The sequence below is a fragment of the Balaenoptera musculus genome, chromosome 3 (genome assembly GCF_009873245.2).
Source record: "Balaenoptera musculus isolate JJ_BM4_2016_0621 chromosome 3, mBalMus1.pri.v3, whole genome shotgun sequence".
NCBI classification, from domain to species: Eukaryota; Metazoa; Chordata; class Mammalia; order Artiodactyla; family Balaenopteridae; genus Balaenoptera; species Balaenoptera musculus.
In genome coordinates, this window is record NC_045787.1 from 126,650,953 (window position 1) to 126,670,855 (window position 19,903).

General features: G+C 44.2%; 1 protein-coding gene across 13 annotated transcripts in view; it reads left to right on the forward strand.

Moving 5' to 3' along the window:
* Positions 1 to 19,903, forward strand: part of SLC36A1 (solute carrier family 36 member 1) — a 286,699-nt gene that overhangs the window by 26,534 nt on the left and 240,262 nt on the right. For all 13 annotated transcript variants that reach the window (XR_005019423.1, XM_036848438.1, XM_036848437.1 and 10 more), the window contains exons 8-10: positions 1,116 to 1,214; positions 5,427 to 5,593; positions 16,000 to 16,169. Coding sequence is in view for 12 of the 13 variants with exons in the window: in XM_036848438.1 (XP_036704333.1) it covers positions 1,116 to 1,214; positions 5,427 to 5,593; positions 16,000 to 16,169 (436 nt within the window). In the remaining variant the exon portion in view is untranslated. The remainder of the gene's footprint in view (positions 1 to 1,115; positions 1,215 to 5,426; positions 5,594 to 15,999; positions 16,170 to 19,903) is intronic.

A 19,903-nucleotide genomic window follows, 5' to 3' on the forward strand; every position in this document is an offset into this window, starting at 1 on the left:
TTATTGGATGTGCAGTAAACTAACTGTTCAGATGTTTGGGAGCATTTGTTATCACTTACTGTTAAAAAGCCTTGCTCAACTTTTTTCATATTTTCATCATTTTTTTCCTACTTAGATTATATTTCTGGGGATGGGATTACCTAGTGAAAGAACATGATTCTTTTTATGCAGTCTCTAACATTTGAAGTTTTTTTAAAATAAATTTATTTTTTTATTTTTGGCTGCGTTGGGTCTTTGTTGCTGTGCGTGGGCTTTCTCTAGTTGCGGCAAGCGAGGGCTCCTCATCGTTGTGGTGCGCGGGCTTCTCATTGCAGTGGCTTCTCTTGTTGCGGAGCAGGGGCTCTAGGCGCACGGGCTTCAGTAGTTGTGGCACGCGGGCTTCAGTAGTATGGCTCGTGGGCTCTAGAGCGTGGGCTCTAGAGGGCAGGCTCAGTAGTTGTGGTGCACGGGCTTAGTTGCTCGTGGCACGTGAGATCTTCCCAGACCAGGGATTAAACCCATGTCCGCTGCGTTGGCAGGCGGATTCTTTTTTTTTTTTTTTTAAACGACTTATTTATTTATTTATTTATTTATGGCTGCGTTGGGTCTTCGTTTCTGTGCGAGGCCTTTCTCTAGTTGCGGCAAGTGGGGGCCACTCTTCATCGCGGTGCGCGGGCCTCTCACTATCGCGGCCTCTCTTGTTGCGGAGCACAGGCTCCAGACGCGCAGGCTCAGTAATTGTGGCTCATGGGCCCAGTTGCTCCGCGGCACGTGGGATCTTCTCAGACCAGGGCTCGAACCCGTGTCCCCTGCATTGGCAGGCAGACTCTCAACCACTGCGCCACCAGGGAAGCCCCGGCAGGCGGATTCTTAACCACTGCGCCACCAGGGAAGTCCCAACATTTGAATTTTTAATGGTACTTTGGGCTAGTCTTTCCCCAAAGCAAGTAGGGTTTTCTCAGCTTCATGGAAAAAAAAAAAGAAAGGCTATAAATGACCCCAAATCATCTGTCAAATGTTAGACTTTCTCCCTTCAGAGGATCTTGGACTTAGGAAAGTTTTGACCTGTCTGATGCTGGGGTTGAAATCATGAATGTCTATATAGCCTTTGCTCTGTTTTATTTTCTCTCTTTCAGGATATCCCAGACCCCAGTTTACTCCCCTTGGTGGCATCCTGGCAGACCTACCCTCTGTTCTTTGGCACGGCCGTTTTTGCATTTGAAGGCATCGGGATGGTAAGAGTTGCACTGTGATTCTCTGGTGCCCTCAGTGTCCTTGAGGTCTGCTTTAAGGAATGCTGAGGAAATGCTATTAGAAATTATCTTGTGAGTCTTATTGGCCAGTTAATGAACAGTGTTTCAAAGACTCCACTGAAGTTTCCCAGCTCCAGCTTTTGGAAGTAAGTTGTATGTAATTTGAGAATGTTTCCCTTCAATCCCTCTCTGTTGCACACTCACCTCCTGTGTGTGCAGTAAGCAGCAGTGCAGGGCAATTCTGAACACAGGGTCTAGATTCAGACTGACTTGGGGTGAGTCCCGGCTCTGCCAGAGAGTAGCTGTGTGACCTTGTGCAAGGACTCGCCTTCTCAGAGCCTTCATTGTTTGCTTCTGAAAAGTGGGCTTAATGTTTAGTAGTTGTTAGGATTAAATGAGATATGTGTAAAGTGCTTTGTACGGTCCCTGACATATGGTGAGCATTAAGTACTTTTTATTTTCGTTAATAATACTATTGATTTTATTGTTAAATCAATAAACATATGAATGAATTCTCTGCCCTGGAACACTGTTGAGCTGTATTTTCCTTGTATAAATGAGTAGTCTTTACTCCTAGCTCAGCTTCCCCATGTTGGTGCTGTGATTTCACCAAATTCTTCTCCTAAAGGGAGGAATCGGTCACTCAGGTGTACCTATTTTGGTTTTTATTTGTGTTTTTCATAATAAAGGTCCAGAATTCTTCTCTGAAGAAAGTTATTAGCTCTGCTGGCCTAGGGCTTAGGAAATGGGAAGACACTTCTTTCATGGAATATCTTTTTGTCCCCATTTGATTGTCCTGTCACCTTATACACTTTTAAGAAAACCTAGAAGCTGGACATTTTTTGTCACAGTTTGAGGAATTGCCCCGGTGGTGTCCATGGAATGTGAGGCTCTAACAACATGGGGAAGGCTTTTTGAGTGATTGTGTGTACATGATTGTCCTGAGGTTTTGAACCTTTCCCTGTGCTTGCTCTTGGGGCTTCTCATTGCCCAAGAAGAATGTCTCATCTTTTTTTTTTTTTAATTTTTTAAAATAAATTATTTATTTTATTTTTGCATTGGGTCTTCATTGCTGTGTGCGGGCTTTCTCTAGTTGCGGCAAGCAGGGGCTACTCTTCGTTGCGGTGCGTGGGCTTCTCATTGCGGTGACTTCTCTAGTGGAGCACGGGCTCTAGGCGCGTGGGCTTCAGTACTTGTGGCTCATGGGCTTAGTTGCTCTGTGGCGTGTGGGATCTTCCCAGACCAGGGCTCGAACCCGTGTCCCCTGCATTGGCAAGCAGATTCTTAACCCCTGCGCCACCAGGGAAGCCCCAGAATGTCTCATCTTGATTCACAGACATATAAGGTTTCCCTGCTGCTGGGGCAGAGGCCTGAAGGGGCCTGTATTATAGCAGGAGAAAGAGGTCCTGAGCACTCGGGGCTGGAAAGAAGAGGCTGAGTGAGTGCGGAAAGTTGCCCGGGTTCTTAAGGAACGTTGTACTGCATTTGTCAGTTTTCCCTAACAGCACAGGGCAGAAATTGTCCTTTGCTTCATTTCATTAGCTGAGGCTTGGATACGGAGTGATTCTGTAATTGTCATTATCTGTTACTTCAAGATTTGTCCATGTTTTCTCTTTTTACAATAGAGACACTGCTGTTTTGACTGTTAGTTTGGAGCTGAGGGCTGTTGGGCATGACCGGTAAGAGCTCTGGACTCACTGGGGTTTCCCGTGCTCTCTCTGTTTCTGCACCATTGGCCTGGGCTGGCCGGGCTGGAGGAGACGGGCACCCTGCCCTCTGGCTCCTGAGACTCTCCATAGAAAGAAACCGAAGGAAAGCTTAGAAACTGTTTCTCATTGGATGTGGATCAACTGAAGCTTGAGCCCCTTGAGCCAGTCGGGGGGGTTGCTGAGGGCCAGTTGGAGATGCAGAGCAGTGATGCGCCCCAGAGCCCCAGGCCTGCAGCAGGCTCGCAGTGTCTGCCATCGCCGGGTGTGTCTGGCTCAGACCTGCTCTGCCTGGTGGCCGCAGGCCCTCAAGGAAAATGAGCATAATGACAAGATCAAAGACAGTCGGGGACGGGGTGGGGCAGTTTGATGTTGCCCTGAGTCACGTTTCGGGAGTCAGACCAGCCAGGGGCAGTTGACAGCAGATCATGAAGGTTGTCACAGTCACACTTGCTATTTTCCCTGTCCCTATACGAACCAGCCTTCATTAAGGGCCTTTCCTAACAGTATGGAGGTTCCTCAAAAAACTAAAAACAGAGACTTCCCTGGTAGTCCAGCGGTTAACACTCCTCGCTCCCAACGCGGGTTCGATCCCTGGTTGGGGAACTAACATCCCACATACCGCAACTAAGCCCACACGCCGCAACGAAGACCCAGCACAGCCTAAATAAATAAATAAATAAAAATAAATTTATTGAAACAGAAACCTAAAAATAGAGTTGCTATGTGATCCAGCAATTCCACTCCTGGGCATCTACCCAGACAAAACTATAATTTGAAAAGATACACGCACCCCTATGTTCATAGCAGCACTATTCACAATAGCCAAGACGTGGAAGCAACCTAAATGTCCACTGACAGATGAATGAATAAAGAAGACGTGGCATACACACACACACACACACCCCCCCACACACACACAATGGAATATTACTCAGCCATTGAAAAGAATGAAATAATGCCATTTGCAGCAATGTGGTTGCAACTAGAGATTATCATACTAAATGAAGTAAGTCAGAAAGAGAAAGACAAGTATCGTCTGATATCACTTATATTAGAATCTAAAATACGACCCAAACAAACATATCTACAAAACAAGAACAGACTCACAAATAGAGAAAACAGACTTGTGGTTGCCAAGGGGGCGGAGGTAGGGAAGGATTGAGAGTTTGGGATTAGCAAATACAAGCTATTACATATAGGATGGATAAACAGCAAGGTCCTACTGTATAGCACAGGGAACTGTATTCAATATCCTGTGATAAATCATAATGGAAAAGAATATGAAAAAGAATATATATATGTATGACTGAGTTACTTTGCTGTGCAGCAGAAATTAAACACAACGTTGTAAGTCAACTATACTTCAATAAAATTTTTTAAAAGAAAATTTTCATAATAAAAATTATAAGTACTAAAAAAAAAAAAAAAGGGTCCTTTCCTTGGCTTTGGCTAATGTTAAAGAAAGTCCTGGGCTTCCCTGGTGGTGCAGTGGTTGGGAGTCCGCCTACCAATGCAGGGGACACAGGTTTGAGCCCTGGTTCGGGAGGATCCCACATGCTGTGGAGCAACTAGGCCCGGGCGCCACAACTACTGAGCCTGCGCTCTAGAGCCCGTGAGCCACAGCTACTGAGCCTGCTTGCCACAACCATTGCAGCCTATGCACCTGAAGCCCGTGCTCCACAATGGGGGAGGCCACCACAATGAGAGGCCCGCGCGCCATGGCTGGGGAGAGCCCGCGTGCAGCGGCAAGGACCCAACGCAGCCAAAAATAAAATAAATACATTTAATTAAAAAAAAAAAAAAGTCCTCTGCTGTGAGGGAGAAGGCCGTGAGTATCAGTGGTTTGAAATAGGAGTCTGGAAACTGGGTTTTGTTATACATCTCCACGATCCTCAATCTCCAGGGTCCTCTCGGTTTCTCTAACTTGGAGATTTCACTTGTCACTGCTAGTGCCCACCCCTTTTGAGGTAAGGAAACAGTTTCTGGGAACTGGAGTGGCAGTTTTCCCTGACCTGCATTTTGCATTCTTGGGACAGGTTAGCAGAGCTGTGATTTCAGGTGAGGTACAGCTGGCTTGGGCCACCACCCGTGTCTCTTCCTTGTTGCGCTGGGTGGGCATGATGCGAGAGGGCCTGCTGGGTGCCATGCCACCTGCATTCGAGGGGCAAACAGCACTCCCAGCCCACAGGGATCTTGTAGCTGGAGGCAAAGAGCCAGCCTGTGCCAGGAGTCCTGGCTTCGGGACCTGCCCGCCCTTACTTCCTGGGACTTCCTGCTTAGACAGCAGACTCCAGAGCTCCTCCAGCTCGGCAAGCGTAACTAATGAGGAACAGCTTGCATTTGTCTGTCTAGTCAAGGACAGATGTGCTTTGGGGGAATTTGGGAATAGAGAAGTTACTTTTTTCTGAGACTATTACTTTGTTGTTGTCATTGGCCATTAATGTTGCTTTATTCTATGCTTTCTCTTCTCTCACTACTCTCCTAGGTTCTGCCCCTTGAAAACAAAATGAAGGATCCCCGGAAGTTTTCGTTCATCCTCTATGGGGGAATGGCTATCATCACTGTCCTCTACATCAGCCTGGGGAGTCTGGGATACCTGCAATTTGGAGCTAAGATCCAAGGGAGCATAACCCTCAACCTGCCCAACTGTTGGTATGTGGGGGAAGATGGAACCCTGGGAGCACCGGGTTTTTTTAAAAATGAATGAGGGTCAGAATGTGTATTTTTCCTCCTCCCTATCTCTTAAATCAGCCCACTTCACTTTTTAAAAAAATTTTATTTGTTTTATTTATTTATTTTTGTCTGCGTTGGGTCTTCGTTGCTGCGGGCAGGCTTTCTCTAGGTGCGGCGAGCGGGGGCTACTCTTCGTTGCGGTGCGCCGACTTCTCATTGCAGTGGCTTCTCTTGCTGCAGAGCACGGGCTCTAGGCACACGGGCCTCAGTAGTTGTGGCACGCAGGCTCAGTAGTTGTGGCATGCGGGCTCCAGAGCACAGGCTCAGTAGTCGTGGCTCACGGGCTTAGTTGCTCCACGGCATGTGGGATCTTCCCAGACCTGGGCTCGAACCCGTGTCCCCTGCACTGGCAGGCGGATTCTTAACCACTGCGCCACCAGGGAAGCCCCAGCCCACTTCACTTTAGCTCTCCCTTGCCACCAGCCCCCAGCCTAGCACCATCCCTCCTTGGCTGCCCACTAAGCCTTTTGGCTGGTTTCCCTGCCTGGGTCTGACTCTCTCTCCAGATCTGTTCTCTTCCTGTTACCCGTGTGAGCCATGTAACCCTTAGTCCAGTCATGCACTTCCCCACTGAGAAGGTTCAAAGGCTTCCTTTAGTTCTTATGATAAAGAGGAAACCTTCAGGTACAGTCAGGGCCGCTCAGGCTCTAGCCCCACCCCTACCTTATTCCTTCTCAGTGAGGAGGACTCAGCCTGGGTGTCACTCTGTTTGAGAAACTTCTCTGATGTCTCAGCCGCAGCAACTTCCTGTCTAGGTCAGTGGCCCTCCTCTCTGCTGCCCTGGAGTCCCGTGAGGATCCTGTCCTAATTCTTCCCCCACTGTGTTGTAGTTGTCCGTTCACCTGTACTGTGCTCTCCCTACATTGTAAGCTCTCAGGGCAGCAACTGTCCAGTTCTTCATTTTGCTCCAAGCCCCTGGCACAATGCCTGGCGTACGATCAAAACCCAGTGAAAAGTTTTTGAATGAAAAGGAGGCCTAAGCGCTGAGACTGTGAGGCATTTATAAATGAGGAGAGGTTACCAGGAAGCCAGTGGGGCACAGAGGATAGAGGTGATCTGCCGTGTCCCAGCTCTATGGCCTTGGACAGATCACAGCTTCTCACTGCCTCACTTCCCCTTTCTGGGAAATAAGAATAGTCATTTTTGCCGGGATTGTCATGAAGATCAAAAGATGTGTGTGAGCTTTCTAATACTGTGCTGGCACTATGGAGAAGTAGGATGCTGCAAGAGCTTTATGCTTTGGGTGAGTCATTCTGATGGAAATGGATGCTGCATGGATTGGTTGATCCCCTGACTGATGGTGCCATTTCTCCCCGGAGATCTGAGCCCAGAAGGGTCAAGCATCCAGTCCATTGACCTTGAACCATTCTAAATAGACAGAGAAAGAGGAGGGCAAACCTGCTTGGTTCCCAGCTTCTGCTGTGCCTGTCCCATGGCTGTCACCTGCTCCATGTGCAGGTGCAGCTGGAGCCTCTCACCGTGGGCCTGGGATGCTAGGGAACCCTTCTGTATCTCATTTTCCCTAAGTCATGGTTGCTGTATTGTAGAAAAGCACTGAGACATACTGAAATGCTTCCTAAGAAGGTAGATGTCACAGGGTGTGTCTTAAGCAGCAGTTCTTTTCGGAAGATTACAATTTCATTGCAGAGAGCAGCCGTGAGCAGATTCTGAGAAGCTTGTCGAATGCCCTAGGGATCAGAATAACCTTTCAGGCCAGTCTGGTTTTAGAGCTCTGATCAGTGATGCATTGTACAAGGACAGATTGAGAAAATTGAGAAAAACATTTTTTCAGGAGTATCAGTGTTTCCCACAGGACACCCTAATCAGCAGGGCTCTGGGAACTAGGTTTGTTGTATGGCCAGCCAAGTGGTAGCCCTGAAATGGGCTTTTGTTTTCTGAAAGTCCTTCTCTTTCCCTCTGACGCCTGCTTTTAAATTTCCAAATGTTCCTGCCCTTTCAAGAGAGAAGAGTCGGGTGGTAGCTCGCATAAGTGAAGATAAATGGATCAGGAGCCGCAGAAGCAGCCCACATAATCTGAAGCCATAGCTGAGCATCTGTCTTCTTTCCTCTGATGTTTCAAACCCACCTACCCTCATCTTTCTGCCTGCATTCGGGTGTGATTTATTTGGCCATCCCAGCAGGTGACTATCCTGATTCTAGACTTCCCAGCACTCCAGAAGGCTTTGGTGCTGCACTGAGTTTAATTATAGAGCCACTAGCTGGTTTCTTCCCCAAGGATTTGTATCATCTCTTCTTGGAGCAAGTAAGACGTTTTGTCAATCTCAGTTTCTCCCAGGGTGTTCTGCTCATAGCATTAGAACATCTTCTAGGTATTAATTTCGACCACAGAGGAATTCAGTATGCATCATGCACAATATAATCACCACTTTAAAATAGATTTCCAAGGGAGGGAGGTCCGTGTTTCTCGCTTCATAATGCATGAGGGTCTGATTTGAAGTGGAGCTTTGCTTAGGGGCAGTGTCCTTCCCTTTAATGATCAAGTCAGATCTGTGAATACTTACTGATCAGGCCTTTTTTCTCCTCTGCACAGTCCTAGGCCTGGGATAAGATAGAGATGTCCCATGGTGAGTTAGCAGTCTCCCTGAGAAGCTACCCATGAAGCAGTAGTAGGATAGTAACCCTAGTGGAATGGAAAGATGGATTTTTCTCCTGCCTCTTGCCCTGTGTGGTCACTGTCTGATTCTAGGGAGCACAGAGTTGGATGGGAAGGATATAAATAGGCTTGTTGGAGTTACATTGTATTTTTTTTTTAATTTATTTTTATTTATTTATTTTTATAACATCTTTATTGGAATGTAATTGCTTTACAATGGTGTGTTAGTTTCTGCTTTATAACAAGGTGAATCAGTTATACATATACATATGTTCCCATATCTCTTCCCTCTTGCGTCTCCCTCCCTCCCACCCTCCCTATCCCACCCCCTAGGTGGTCACAAAGCACCGACCTGATCTCCCTGTGCTATGCAGCTGCTTCCCACTAGCTATTGGTTTTACATTTGGTAGTGTATGTATGTCCATGCCACTCTCTCACTTCGTCCCAGCTTACCCTTCCCCCTCCCCATATCCTCAGTTCCATTCTCTAGTAGGTCTGTGTCTTTATTCCCGTCTTGCCCTTTAGGTTGCTTCCATGTCCTGGCTATTGTAAATAGAGCTGCAATGAACATTTTGGTACATGACTCTTTTTGAATTATGGTTTTCTCAGGGTATATGCCCAGTAGTGGGATTGCTGGGTCGTATGGTAGTTCTATTTTTAGTTTTTTAAGGAACCTCCATACTGTTCTCCATAGTGGCTGTATCAATTTACATTCCCACCAACAGTGCAAGAAGATTCCCTTTTCTCCACACCCTCTCCAGCATTTATTGTTTGTAGATTTTTTGATGATGGCCATTCTACTGGTGTGAGATGATATCTCATTGTAGTTTTGATTTGCATTTCTCTAATGATTAATGATGTTGAGCATCCTTTCATGTGTTTGTTGGCAATCTGTATATCTTCTTTGAAGAAATGTCTATTTAGGTCTTCTGCCCATTTTTGGATTGGGTTGTTTGTTTTTTTGATATTGAGCTGCATGAGCTGCTTGTAAATTTTGGAGATTAATCCTTTGCCAGTTGCTTCATTTGCAAATATTTTCTCCCATTCTGAGGGTTGTCTTTTGGTGTTGCTTATGGTTTCCTTTGCTGTGCAAAAGCTTTGAAGTTTCATTAGGTCCCATTTGTTTATTTGTGTTTTTATTTCCATTTCTCTAGGAGCTGGGTCAAAAAGGATCTTGCTGTGATTTATGTCATAGAGTGTTCTACCTATGTTTTCCTCTAAGAGTTTGATAGTGTCTGACCTTACATTTAGGTCTTTAATCCATTTTGAGTTTATTTTTGTGCATGGTGTCAGGGAGTGTTCTAATTTCATACTTTTACATGTACCTGTCCAGTTTTCCCAGCACCACTTATTGAAGAGGCTGTCTTTTCTCCACTGTATATGCTTGCCTTCTTTATCAAAGATAAGGTGACCATATGTGCGTGGGTTTATCTCTGGGCTTTCTATCCTGTTCCGTTGATCTATATTTCTGTTTTTGTGCCAGTACCATACTTTCTTGATTACTGTAGCTTTGTAGTATAATCTGAAGTCAGGGAGCCTGATTCCTCCAGCTCCGTTTTTCTTTCTCAAGATTGCTTTGGCTATTCGGGGTCTTTTGTGTTTCCATACAAATTGTGAAATTTTTTGTTCTAGTTCTGTGAAAAATGCCAGTGGTAGTTTGATAGGGATTGCATTGAATCTGTAGATTGCTTTGGGTAGTATAGTCATTTTCACAATGTTGATTCTTCCAATCCAAGAACAGGGTATATCTCTCCATCTATTTGTATCATCTTTAATTTCTTTCATCAGTGTCTTATAATTTTCTGCATACAGGTCTTTTGTCTCCATAGGTAGGTTTATTCCTAGATATTTTATTCTTTTTGTTGCAATGGTAAATGGGAGTGTTTTCTTAATTTCACTTCCAGATTTTTCATCATTAGTGTATAGGAATGCTAGAGATTTCTGTGCATTAATTTTGTATCCTGCTACTTTACCAAATTCATTGATTAGCTCTAGTAGTTTTCTGGTAGCATCTTTAGGATTCTCTATGTATAGTATCATGTCATCTGCAAACAGTGACAGCTTTACTTCTTCTTTTCTGATTTGGGTTCCCTTTATTTCTTTTTCTTCTCTGATTGCTGTGGCTAAAAATTCCAAAAGTATGTTGAATAATAGTGGTGAGAGTGGGCAACTTTGTCTTGTTCCTGATCTTAGTGGAAATGGTTTCAGTTTTTCACCATTGAGGACGATGTTGTCTGTGGGTTTGTCATATATGGCCTTTATTATGTTGAGGAAAGTTCCCTCTATGCCTACTTTCTGCAGGGTTTTTATCATAAATGGGTGTTGAATTTTGTCAAAAGCTTTCTCTGCATCGATTGAGATGATCATATGGTTTTTCTCCTTCAATTTGTTAATATGGTGTATCACATTGTTTGATTTGCATATATTGAAGAATCCTTGCATTCCTGGGATAAACCCCACTTGATCATGGTGTATGATCCTTTTAATGTGCTGTTGGATTCTGTTTGCTAGTATTTTGTTGAGGATTTTTGCATCTATGTTCATCAGTGATATTGGCCTGTAGTTTTCTTTCTTTGTGACATCTTTGTCTGGTTTTGGTATCAGGGTGAGGGTGTCCTCGTAGAATGAGTTAGGGAGTGTTCCTCCCTCTGCTATATTTTGGAAGAGTTTGAGAAGGATAGGTGTTAGCTCTTCTCTAAATGTTAGATAGAATTCGCCTGTGAAGCCATCTGGTCTTGGGCTTTTGTTTGTTGGAAGATTTTTAATCACAGTTTCAATTTCAGTGCTTGTGATTGGTCTGTTCATATTTTCTATTTCTTCCTCATTCAGTCTTGGCAGGTTGTGCATTTCTAAGAATTTGTCCATTTCTTCCAGGTTGTCCATTTTATTGGCATAGAGTTGCTTGTAGTAATCTCTCATGATCCTTTGTATTTCTGCAGTGTCAGTTGTTACTTCTCCTTTTTCATTTCTAATTCTTTTGATTTGAGTCTTCTCCCTTTTTTTCTTGATGAGTCTGGCTAATGGTTTATCAATTTTGTTTATCTTCTTAAAGAACCAGCTTTTAGTTTTATTGATCTTTGCTATTGTTTCCTTCACTTCTTTTTCATTTATTTCTGATCTGACCTTTATGATTTCTTTCCTTCTGCTAACTTTGGGGTTTTTTTGTTCTTCTTTCTCTAATTGCTTTAGGTGTAAGGTTAGGTTGTTTATTTGAGATGTTTCTTGTTTCTTAAGGTAGGATTGTATTGCTATAAACTTCCCTCTTAGAACTGCTTTTGCTGCATCCCATAGGTTTTGGGTCATCGTGTTTTCATTGTCATTTGTTTCTAGGTATTTTTTGATTTCCCCTTTGATTTCTTCAGTGATCACTTCGTTATTAAGTAGTGTATTGTTTAGCCTCCATGTGCTTGTATTTTTTACAGATCTTTTCCTGTAATTGATATCTAGTCTCATAGCGTTGTGGTCGGAAAAGATACTTGATACGATTTCAATTTTCTTAAATTTACCAAGGCTTGATTTGTGACCCAAGATATGATCTATCCTGGAGAATGTTGCATGAGCACTTGAGAAGAAAGTGTATTCTGTTGTTTTTGGATGGAATGTCCTATAAATATCAATTAAGTCCATCTTGTTTAATGTATCATTTAAAGCTTGTGTTTCCTTATTTATTTTCATTTTGGATGATCTGTCCATTGGTGAAAGTGGGGTGTTAAAGTCCCCTACTATGATTGTGTTACTGTCGATTTCCCCTTTTATGGCTATTAGTATTTGCCTTATGTATTGAGGTGCTCCTATATTGGGTGCATAAATATTTACAATTGTTATATCTTCTTCTTGGATCGATCCCTTGATCATGATGTAGTGTCCTTGGTCTCTTGTAGTAGTCTTTATTTTAAAGTCTATTTTGTCTGATATGAGAATTGCTACTCCAGCTTTCTTTTGATTTCCATTTGCATGGGATATCTTTTTCCATCCCCTCACTTTCAGTCTGTATGTGTCCCTAGGTCTGAAGTGGGTCTCTTGTAGACAGCATATACACGGGTCTTGTTTTTGTATCCATTCGGCCAGTCTATATCTTTTGGTTGGAGCATTTAATCCATTTACATTTGAGGTAATTATCGATATGTATGTCCCTATTCCCATTTTCTTAATTGTTTTGGGTTTGTTATTGTAAGTCTTTTCCTTATCTTGTGTTTCCTGCCTAGAGAAGTTCCTTTAGCATTTGTTGTAAAGCTGGTTTGGTGGTGCTCAATTCTCTTAGCTTTTGCTTGTCTGTAAAGGTTTTAATTTCTCCATCAAATCTGAATGAGATCCTTGCTGGGTAGAGTAATATTGGTTGTAGGTTTTTCTCCTTCATCACTTTAAATATGTCCTGCCACTCCCTTCTGGCTTGCAGAGTTTCTGCTGAAAGATCAGCTGTTAACCTTCTGGGGATTCCCTTGTGTGTTATTGGTTGTTTTTCCCTTGCTGCTTTTAATATTTGTTCTTTGTATTTAATTTTTGATAGTTCGATTAATACATGTCTTGGCATGTTTCTCCATGGATTTATCCTGTATGGGATTCTCTGTGCTTCCTGGACTTTATTAACTATTTCCTTTCCCATATTAGGGAAGTTTTCAACTATAATCTCTTCAAATACTTTCTCAGTCCCTTTCTTTTTCTCTTCTTCTTCTGGGGCCCCTATAATTCGAATGTTGTTGCGTTTAATGTTGTCCCAGAGACTGTTCTCAATTCTTTTCATTCTTTTTTCCTTATTCTGCTCTGCGGTAGTTATTTCCACTATTTTATCTTCCAGGTCACTTATCCATTCTTCTGCCTTAGTTATTCTGCTGTTGATCCCTTCTAGAGAATTTTTCATTTCATTTATTGTGTTGTTCATCATTGTTTGTTTGCTCTTTAGTTCTTCTAGGTCCTTGTTAAATGTTTCTTGTATTTTCTCTATTCTATTTCCAAGATTTTGGATCATCTTTACTATCATTATTCTGAATTCTTTTTCAGGTAGACTGCCTATTTCCTCTTCATTTGTTAGGTCTGGTGGGTTTTTACCTTGCTCCTTCATCTGCTGTGTGTTTTTCTGTCTTCTCATTTTGCTTAACTTACTGTGTTTGGGTCTCCTTTTTGCAGGCTGCAGGTTCGTAGTTCCCGTTGTTTTTGGTGTCTGTCCCCAGTGGCTAAGGTTGGTTCAGTGGGTTGTGTAGGCTTCCTGGTGGAGGGGACTAGTGCCTGTGTTCTGGTGGATGAGGCTGGATCTTGTCTTTCTGGTGGGCAGGTCCATGTCTGGTGGTGTGTTTTGGCGTGTTTGTGACCTTATTATGATTTTAGGCAGCCTCTCTGGCAATGGATAGGGTTGTGTTCCTGTCTTGCTAGTTGTTTGGCGTAGGGTGTCCAGCAGTGTAGCTTGCTGGTCGTTGAGTGAAGCTGGGTCTTGGCGTTGAGATGGAGATCTCTGGGAGATTTTTGCCATTTGATATTATGTGGAACTTGGAGGTCTCTTGTGGACCAGTGTCCTGAAGTTGGCTCTCCCACTTCAGAGGCACAGCCCTGACGCCTGGCTGGTGCACCAAGAGCCTTTCATCCACATGGCTCAGAATAAAAGGGAGAAAAAATAGAAAGAAAGAAAGAAAGAAGGGAAAATAAAATAAAGTAAAATGAAATAAAGTTATTAAAATAAAAAATAAAAAATAATTATTAAGAAAAAAATTTTAAAAAGTGAAAAAAAACAAAAAAACGGATGGACAGAACCCTAGAACAAATGGTAAAAGCAAAGCTGTACAGACAAAATCACACACAGAAGCATACAGATAGACACTCACAAAAAGACAAAAAGGGAAAAAAAATATGTCTTTGCTCCCAAAGTCCACCTCCTCAATTTGGGATGATTCGTTGTCTATTCAGGTATTCCACAGGTGCAGGGTACATCAAGTTGACTGTGGAGATTTAATCCGCTGCTCCTTTCCCTTTCTCTTCTTTGTTCGCACAGCTCCCGGGGTTCAGCTTTGGATTTGGACCTGCCTCTGCGTGTAGGTCGCCTGAGGGTGTCTGTTCTTTGCTCAGACAGGACGGGGTTAAAGGAGCAGCTGCTTTGGGGGTTCTGGCTCACTCAGGCCCGGGGCAGGGAGGGGTACGGATGCGGGGCAAGCCTGCAGCAGCAGAGGCCAGCATGACATTGCACCCACCTGAGACACGCCGTGCGTTCTCCCGGGGAAGTTGTCCCTGGATCACGGGAACCTGGCAGTGGCGGACTGCACAGGCTCCCGGGAGGGGAGGTGTGGAGAGTGACCTATGCTCGCACACAGGCTTCTTGGTGGCAGCAGCAGCAGCCTTAGCGTCTCATGCCCGTCTCTGGGGTCTGCGCTGATAGCCGCAGCTTGCGCCTGTCTCTGGAGCTCCTTTAAGCAGCTCTCTTAATCCCCTCTCCTTGCGCACCAGGAAACAAAGAGGGAAGAAAAAGTCTCTTGCCTCTTTGGCAGCTGCAGACTTTTTCCTGTACTCCCTCCCGGTTAGCTGTGGTGCACTAACCCCTTCAGGCTGTGTTCACGAAGCCAACCCCAGTCCTCTCCCTGGGATCTGACCGAAGCCCGAGCCTCCGCTCCCAGCCACTGCCCGCCCCGGCGGGTGAGCAGACAAGCCTCTCGGGCTGGTGAGTGCTGGTCGGCACTGATCCTCTGTGTGGGAATCTCTCCACTTTGCCCTCCGCACCCCTGTTGCTGCGCTCTCCTCCGCGGCTCCGAAGCTCCCCCACTCCGCCACCCGCAGTCTCCGCCCGCCAAGGGGCTTCCTAGTGTGTGGAAACCTTTCCTCCTCCACAGCTCCCTCCCAGAGGTGCAGGTCCCGTCCCTATTCTTTTGTCTCTGTTTTTTCTTTTTTCTTTTGTCCTACCCAGGTACGTGGGGAGTTTCTTGCCTTTTGGGAGGTCTGAGGTCTTCTACCAGCGTTCAGTAGGTGTTCTATAGGAGCTGTTCCACATGTAGATGTATTTCTGATGTATTTGTGGAGAGGAAGGTGATCTCTGCATCTTACTCTTCTGCCATCTTGAAGCTCCTCCACATTGCATTTTTAATTGTTTTTATTTTTGAAAGGATATATGCCTGTGGAAAAGACTCCAAATGTTCAAAGGGCATACAGAAAATGTTACGTTTCCACTTGCCTGTCCAGGACCCCAGTTTTACAATTTTCCATTTCAGAGACAACCGTATTACCAGTTTCTTATGTTTCCTCCTGAAGATTTGGTGTATGTACGAATGTCACATGTATGTGTGTGTGAAGGGGAGTGTTTTTCCCTCTTTTTCCTTTTTTAGACAGTTGGTACCATACTGTCGACACTGTTCTGCTTCATGCTTTTTTCGCTTCATCGTATATCGTGGAGGTCGTACCATATCAGCGCCTAGAGTTCTGTCTCCTACTTTTTAACAGTTATATGGGGGTGCCATGATCTATTTAACCAGTTCCCCACTGATTAACATTTAAACTCTTTTCAGTCTTTCAGACTTAAATAATCCTGCAGTGACATATTTTTTATGTAAGTTTATGTGCGCATGTGCAAGTATATCTACAAGATAAATCCCTAGACCTGAAATTGCTTGTCCAAAGGGCACGTGCGCTTGTAACTTGGATAGATATGGCCAAATCACCTTGGGACTGTTTTGCACTCTCATTGCTGGTGTATGAGCGTGCAGAGCCGGCTCTGAACGTGTCTCGGCTCTCTCTGCAGGCTGTACCAGTCAGTTAAGCTGCTCTATTCCATCGGCATCTTCTTCACCTACGCCCTCCAGTTCTACGTCCCGGCCGAGATCATCATCCCCTTCTTCGTGGCCCGTGTGCCTGAGCATTGGAAGCTGGTGGTAGACCTATCCATGCGCACCATGCTGGTCTGCCTGACGTGTGAGTAGAGGGCAAGATCATTGCCTTGTCTGTTTTCTTCCAGAGGGCACCGAGTCCCCAGGGCTTTCATGAGAGAGAACTTGTATCATAGTGAAATGGCCAGTGCTGTGTGAGCAGAGAACTTGGGGTGCAGTCTCAGCTTCAGAGTTGAGGCACGTCCATGAAGGGAGTGAATTGATTATCGATGTGCTCTAAAGGACACGGGAATGGAAATGGTGCTTTATTTGTAGATGTGGCCTAAAATGCAATGGCGATGGTCATAATTCATGGTAAACATGCGCAATTACTATTCCGTATGAAATATGGCAAAAGTTTAAAAGAGAGCCATTTAACCCATATGCATAATGAGTACTATAGGTTACTTTGATAGCAGGTGTATGTTTGTTTTTTCAAATAATCGTGTTTCCAATATGACAGTCTATTCCTTGGATTTCATTTTGAGACTGCTTGATACTATTCTAGACACTTTTGGATGTTGGTCTTACTAAAATATGTTTCTTAGAATATTTCTGTTGATTAACCTAGGTGTTTGACTTATCACTTTGTGTTTTATTCCTCTTCCCTGACCACACACCCAGGAGCATGAGTTGAGAGACGAGATATCACCCTATTTGCTCTTGGTTAAAACTGGTACAAGTTCAAAACTAAAAATAAATTCTTTTTTTTTTTTTTTTGTAAGATTCTGTGAATTGATAGAATAGAGAATCCTTGAATAAATTGGTCTATAATATCTAATTTAAATTTCTAGGCGATTTGCAGTTTCTTTCCAAATTGAATGCTTCAATCATAGATTTCTCTTTTTGGTTGTGTTTAAGTTTTTTTTTTTTTTTTTTTCCCTTCATTTTATTCTTTTGGAAAAGAAACGTCTTTCCTTATTATATTGAGACTTCCCTGGGACTTTCTTTAAATTATCCAGTCGAAGCCTCTATAAAGTAAAGATAGGTCTATGTGATTTTTTAATTAGACCAGAATGGAATGTTTTAGGGATGAATGATGTGAAAGTTGTCTAGCATGCACTCATAGTATGGAAAGTCAGAAATGACTTTATTGGTTAACTGTTAGCAAGAGGAGGACAGGGAAGAGGCTGTCCATCCTTACCCAAGCAAACGTGGGAATCAGACTAGTGCCCATCCTGGAATGGACCTCCTCAAGCCACCTGCAGTTGTCTTCCTGATATTACTTCTAGGACAGTGGGTGGAAGTTCAGCATCCTGGATCTGCGTGGAAAAAGCTTACTGGAGCTGAGGAACTAAAGACTGTCCCTTGACCTTAATCTTGGGCAGCTCTCCTGCTGAAGATTTCTTATAGGGTGGACCTGGGTAGGACCTTGGGTACCTTGGATTCCCCAGCCCCAGAGAGCTGATGGCAACCAAGAATCTGACTTCTTATAGCCTTTATTTGACAGCCCTTCCGGCTCTCTCCTAGACCAGCCTAGAGAAACAACCCACTGCCTGCAGGCCACTGTTGCCCCAAAGCGACTGAAAGGAAGGAATGTGATATAGCTTGCTTTTCCAGTAAATTGCCTTAATGTGTGATAAGATAGGATGCTTGGACTCTTCTAGATTTTACTCCTGTCTCCTGCTGGCAACTCTGGAGGCTTTGATCAAATATGTATGTTTCCTCTGTGGATGGATTAGCTCTGAGTGTTGAGGAGACAGCTTCCACGTGAAAAGTGTTCATAATATCAACTCTCAGGGCCCTGATTGTTGAATCCAAGGGGCGCTGGAAGAAAGGTTAGGGATAGCTCAAATAATGGGCTTTGTTTCAGAGTGGTTCCTCGAGAGAAGGCAGGTCTGTCTGGGTACAATGTGCTGTCCCTGACGGAAGAGCTGGGGCACTGAGCTGGCCCTGACTCCTCTCACCGCCCCATTTTCATTTTCTTCTCAAGCCTGGCTTAGCCTCTGCTACCATATGTTGTGCTTCCTGCCAGGTTCCTCTCCGCTGCGCCCCGCAGGAACCAGCAGTCTCTGATTCACAGACCTCATACTATCCTTAGATGCCTCTTAGTTTTCGCTTTGCTTTTCCTGGCACTGTCTGTGGGTCTCACCTCCCTTCTACAGCATGACTCTCAAATGACATGAGCCGCTTTTGATCTTCAAGCACATTGGGTTGTTTTTCCCTTCTCCTGTGGTCGCTTGTGACTTAGCCTTACATTGTCATCCTATTAAAGGGTGCAACCCCTTCATCTCCCAGCCCTAGGCTTCTCTTGCTTTCCCTGGAGACTGTGAAGTAATTGTGGGATTCAGGAGAGGCATTTTACTGTAGCACCAACTTAATTACATTTATCTGAGTTCATTTGTTTTTGTTTCTCTGTACCTTCAGATCCTTTTGCAGAAGGTTAATTGGTATGTGATTTTAGATCTTTGATGTAACTGATTGTTTTCAATTATACCTATAAATTTTAATGGCAGCTCATTTTATTGCTAGTTTGGGAATTTTCTTGTCATTTTCTCAACTTTCTCTCCTCTTCCTCACCCTCGACCCCAAGGGAAGCAGGAGCATTTGGTCCAGCCTCATTTTTTTTTTCACTTGGAATTCAACCTTCTCACCACTCTTCCCCATCCACCAAAGATGGCTGTGTCTACTTTTTTTTTTTAATAAATGTATTTATTTATTTAATTTTGGCTGCGTTGGGTCTTCATTGCTGCACGCAGGCTTTCTCTAGTTGTGGCGAGCAGGGGCTACTCTTTGTTGCGGTACACGGGCTTCTCATTGAGGTGGCTTCTCTTATTGCAGAGCTCAGGCTCTAGGCACGTGGGCTTCAGTAGTCGTGGCGCACGGGCTCAGTAGTTGTGGCTCATGGGCTCTAGAGCGCAGGTTCAGTAGTTGTGGTGCACAGGCTTAGTTACTCTGCGGCATATGGGATCTTCCCGTACCAGGGATGGAACCCATGTTCCCTGCATTGGCTGGCGGATTCTTAACCACTGTGCCACCAGGGAAGCCCTGTGTCTACTTTTTGATGCTTAATTTCACACTGTTGGAGAGGAGAGGAAAGGAAAATAACACACGTCAGAGACTGGTGCTCATTTTCTTATGATTTCATGTGGGACAGTAGTTACTGCCAGCCTGTATGTTTGGACATGCAGGCTTAGCAGGCCACCTTATGTCCAGAACTTGTGTAGAACAAGAGGCTGGAAGAGGCTGACTCCACCTGAGGGCAGCCGGGGCTGTACGAAGAGTAGTTTCTTTGGATTCCTTGAGGCCCTAACCTGTCCTTCAGTGGTTCGAACTGATTCTCTGTGGCATTTGCCACTTGAAACATTTTACTTCAGTTAGGTATGAGAATGTCACAAACCTGTTATTGAAGATAGAATAACAACAAAACCGTCTCAATTAAGAAGCCTGTTTAGACTAAAATGTAGAACATTCCAAGCAGCCAGACCCTTTAGAGCATGAAGCTTCCAGGTCCAAACAAAGCGGTTTTTCAATGCCTTTTGGCCTTTCCCACATCTTGGTCTTGCAGCTGTAAAGAACAAGGGCAGCAGCATTAATAGCTGTACACCGTACTCCCTGTCTCCACCGCGGGGATGGTCACAAGGCTTCAGCTTCTTCATCTGTAAGATATGAAGGGTATCCGATCGCCTCATGTCTAAAATTCTGTGATGCTGCACAGCTACTTTGAGCCTGATTTTGAATTTCTACCAAAGTATTGCTCGAAAAAAGAAAGTTAATGTAAAAACACCTGAAGACTGTCTAGATCTGGAGTAAGTAAAAATGAAATTCCCAGTATCCCTG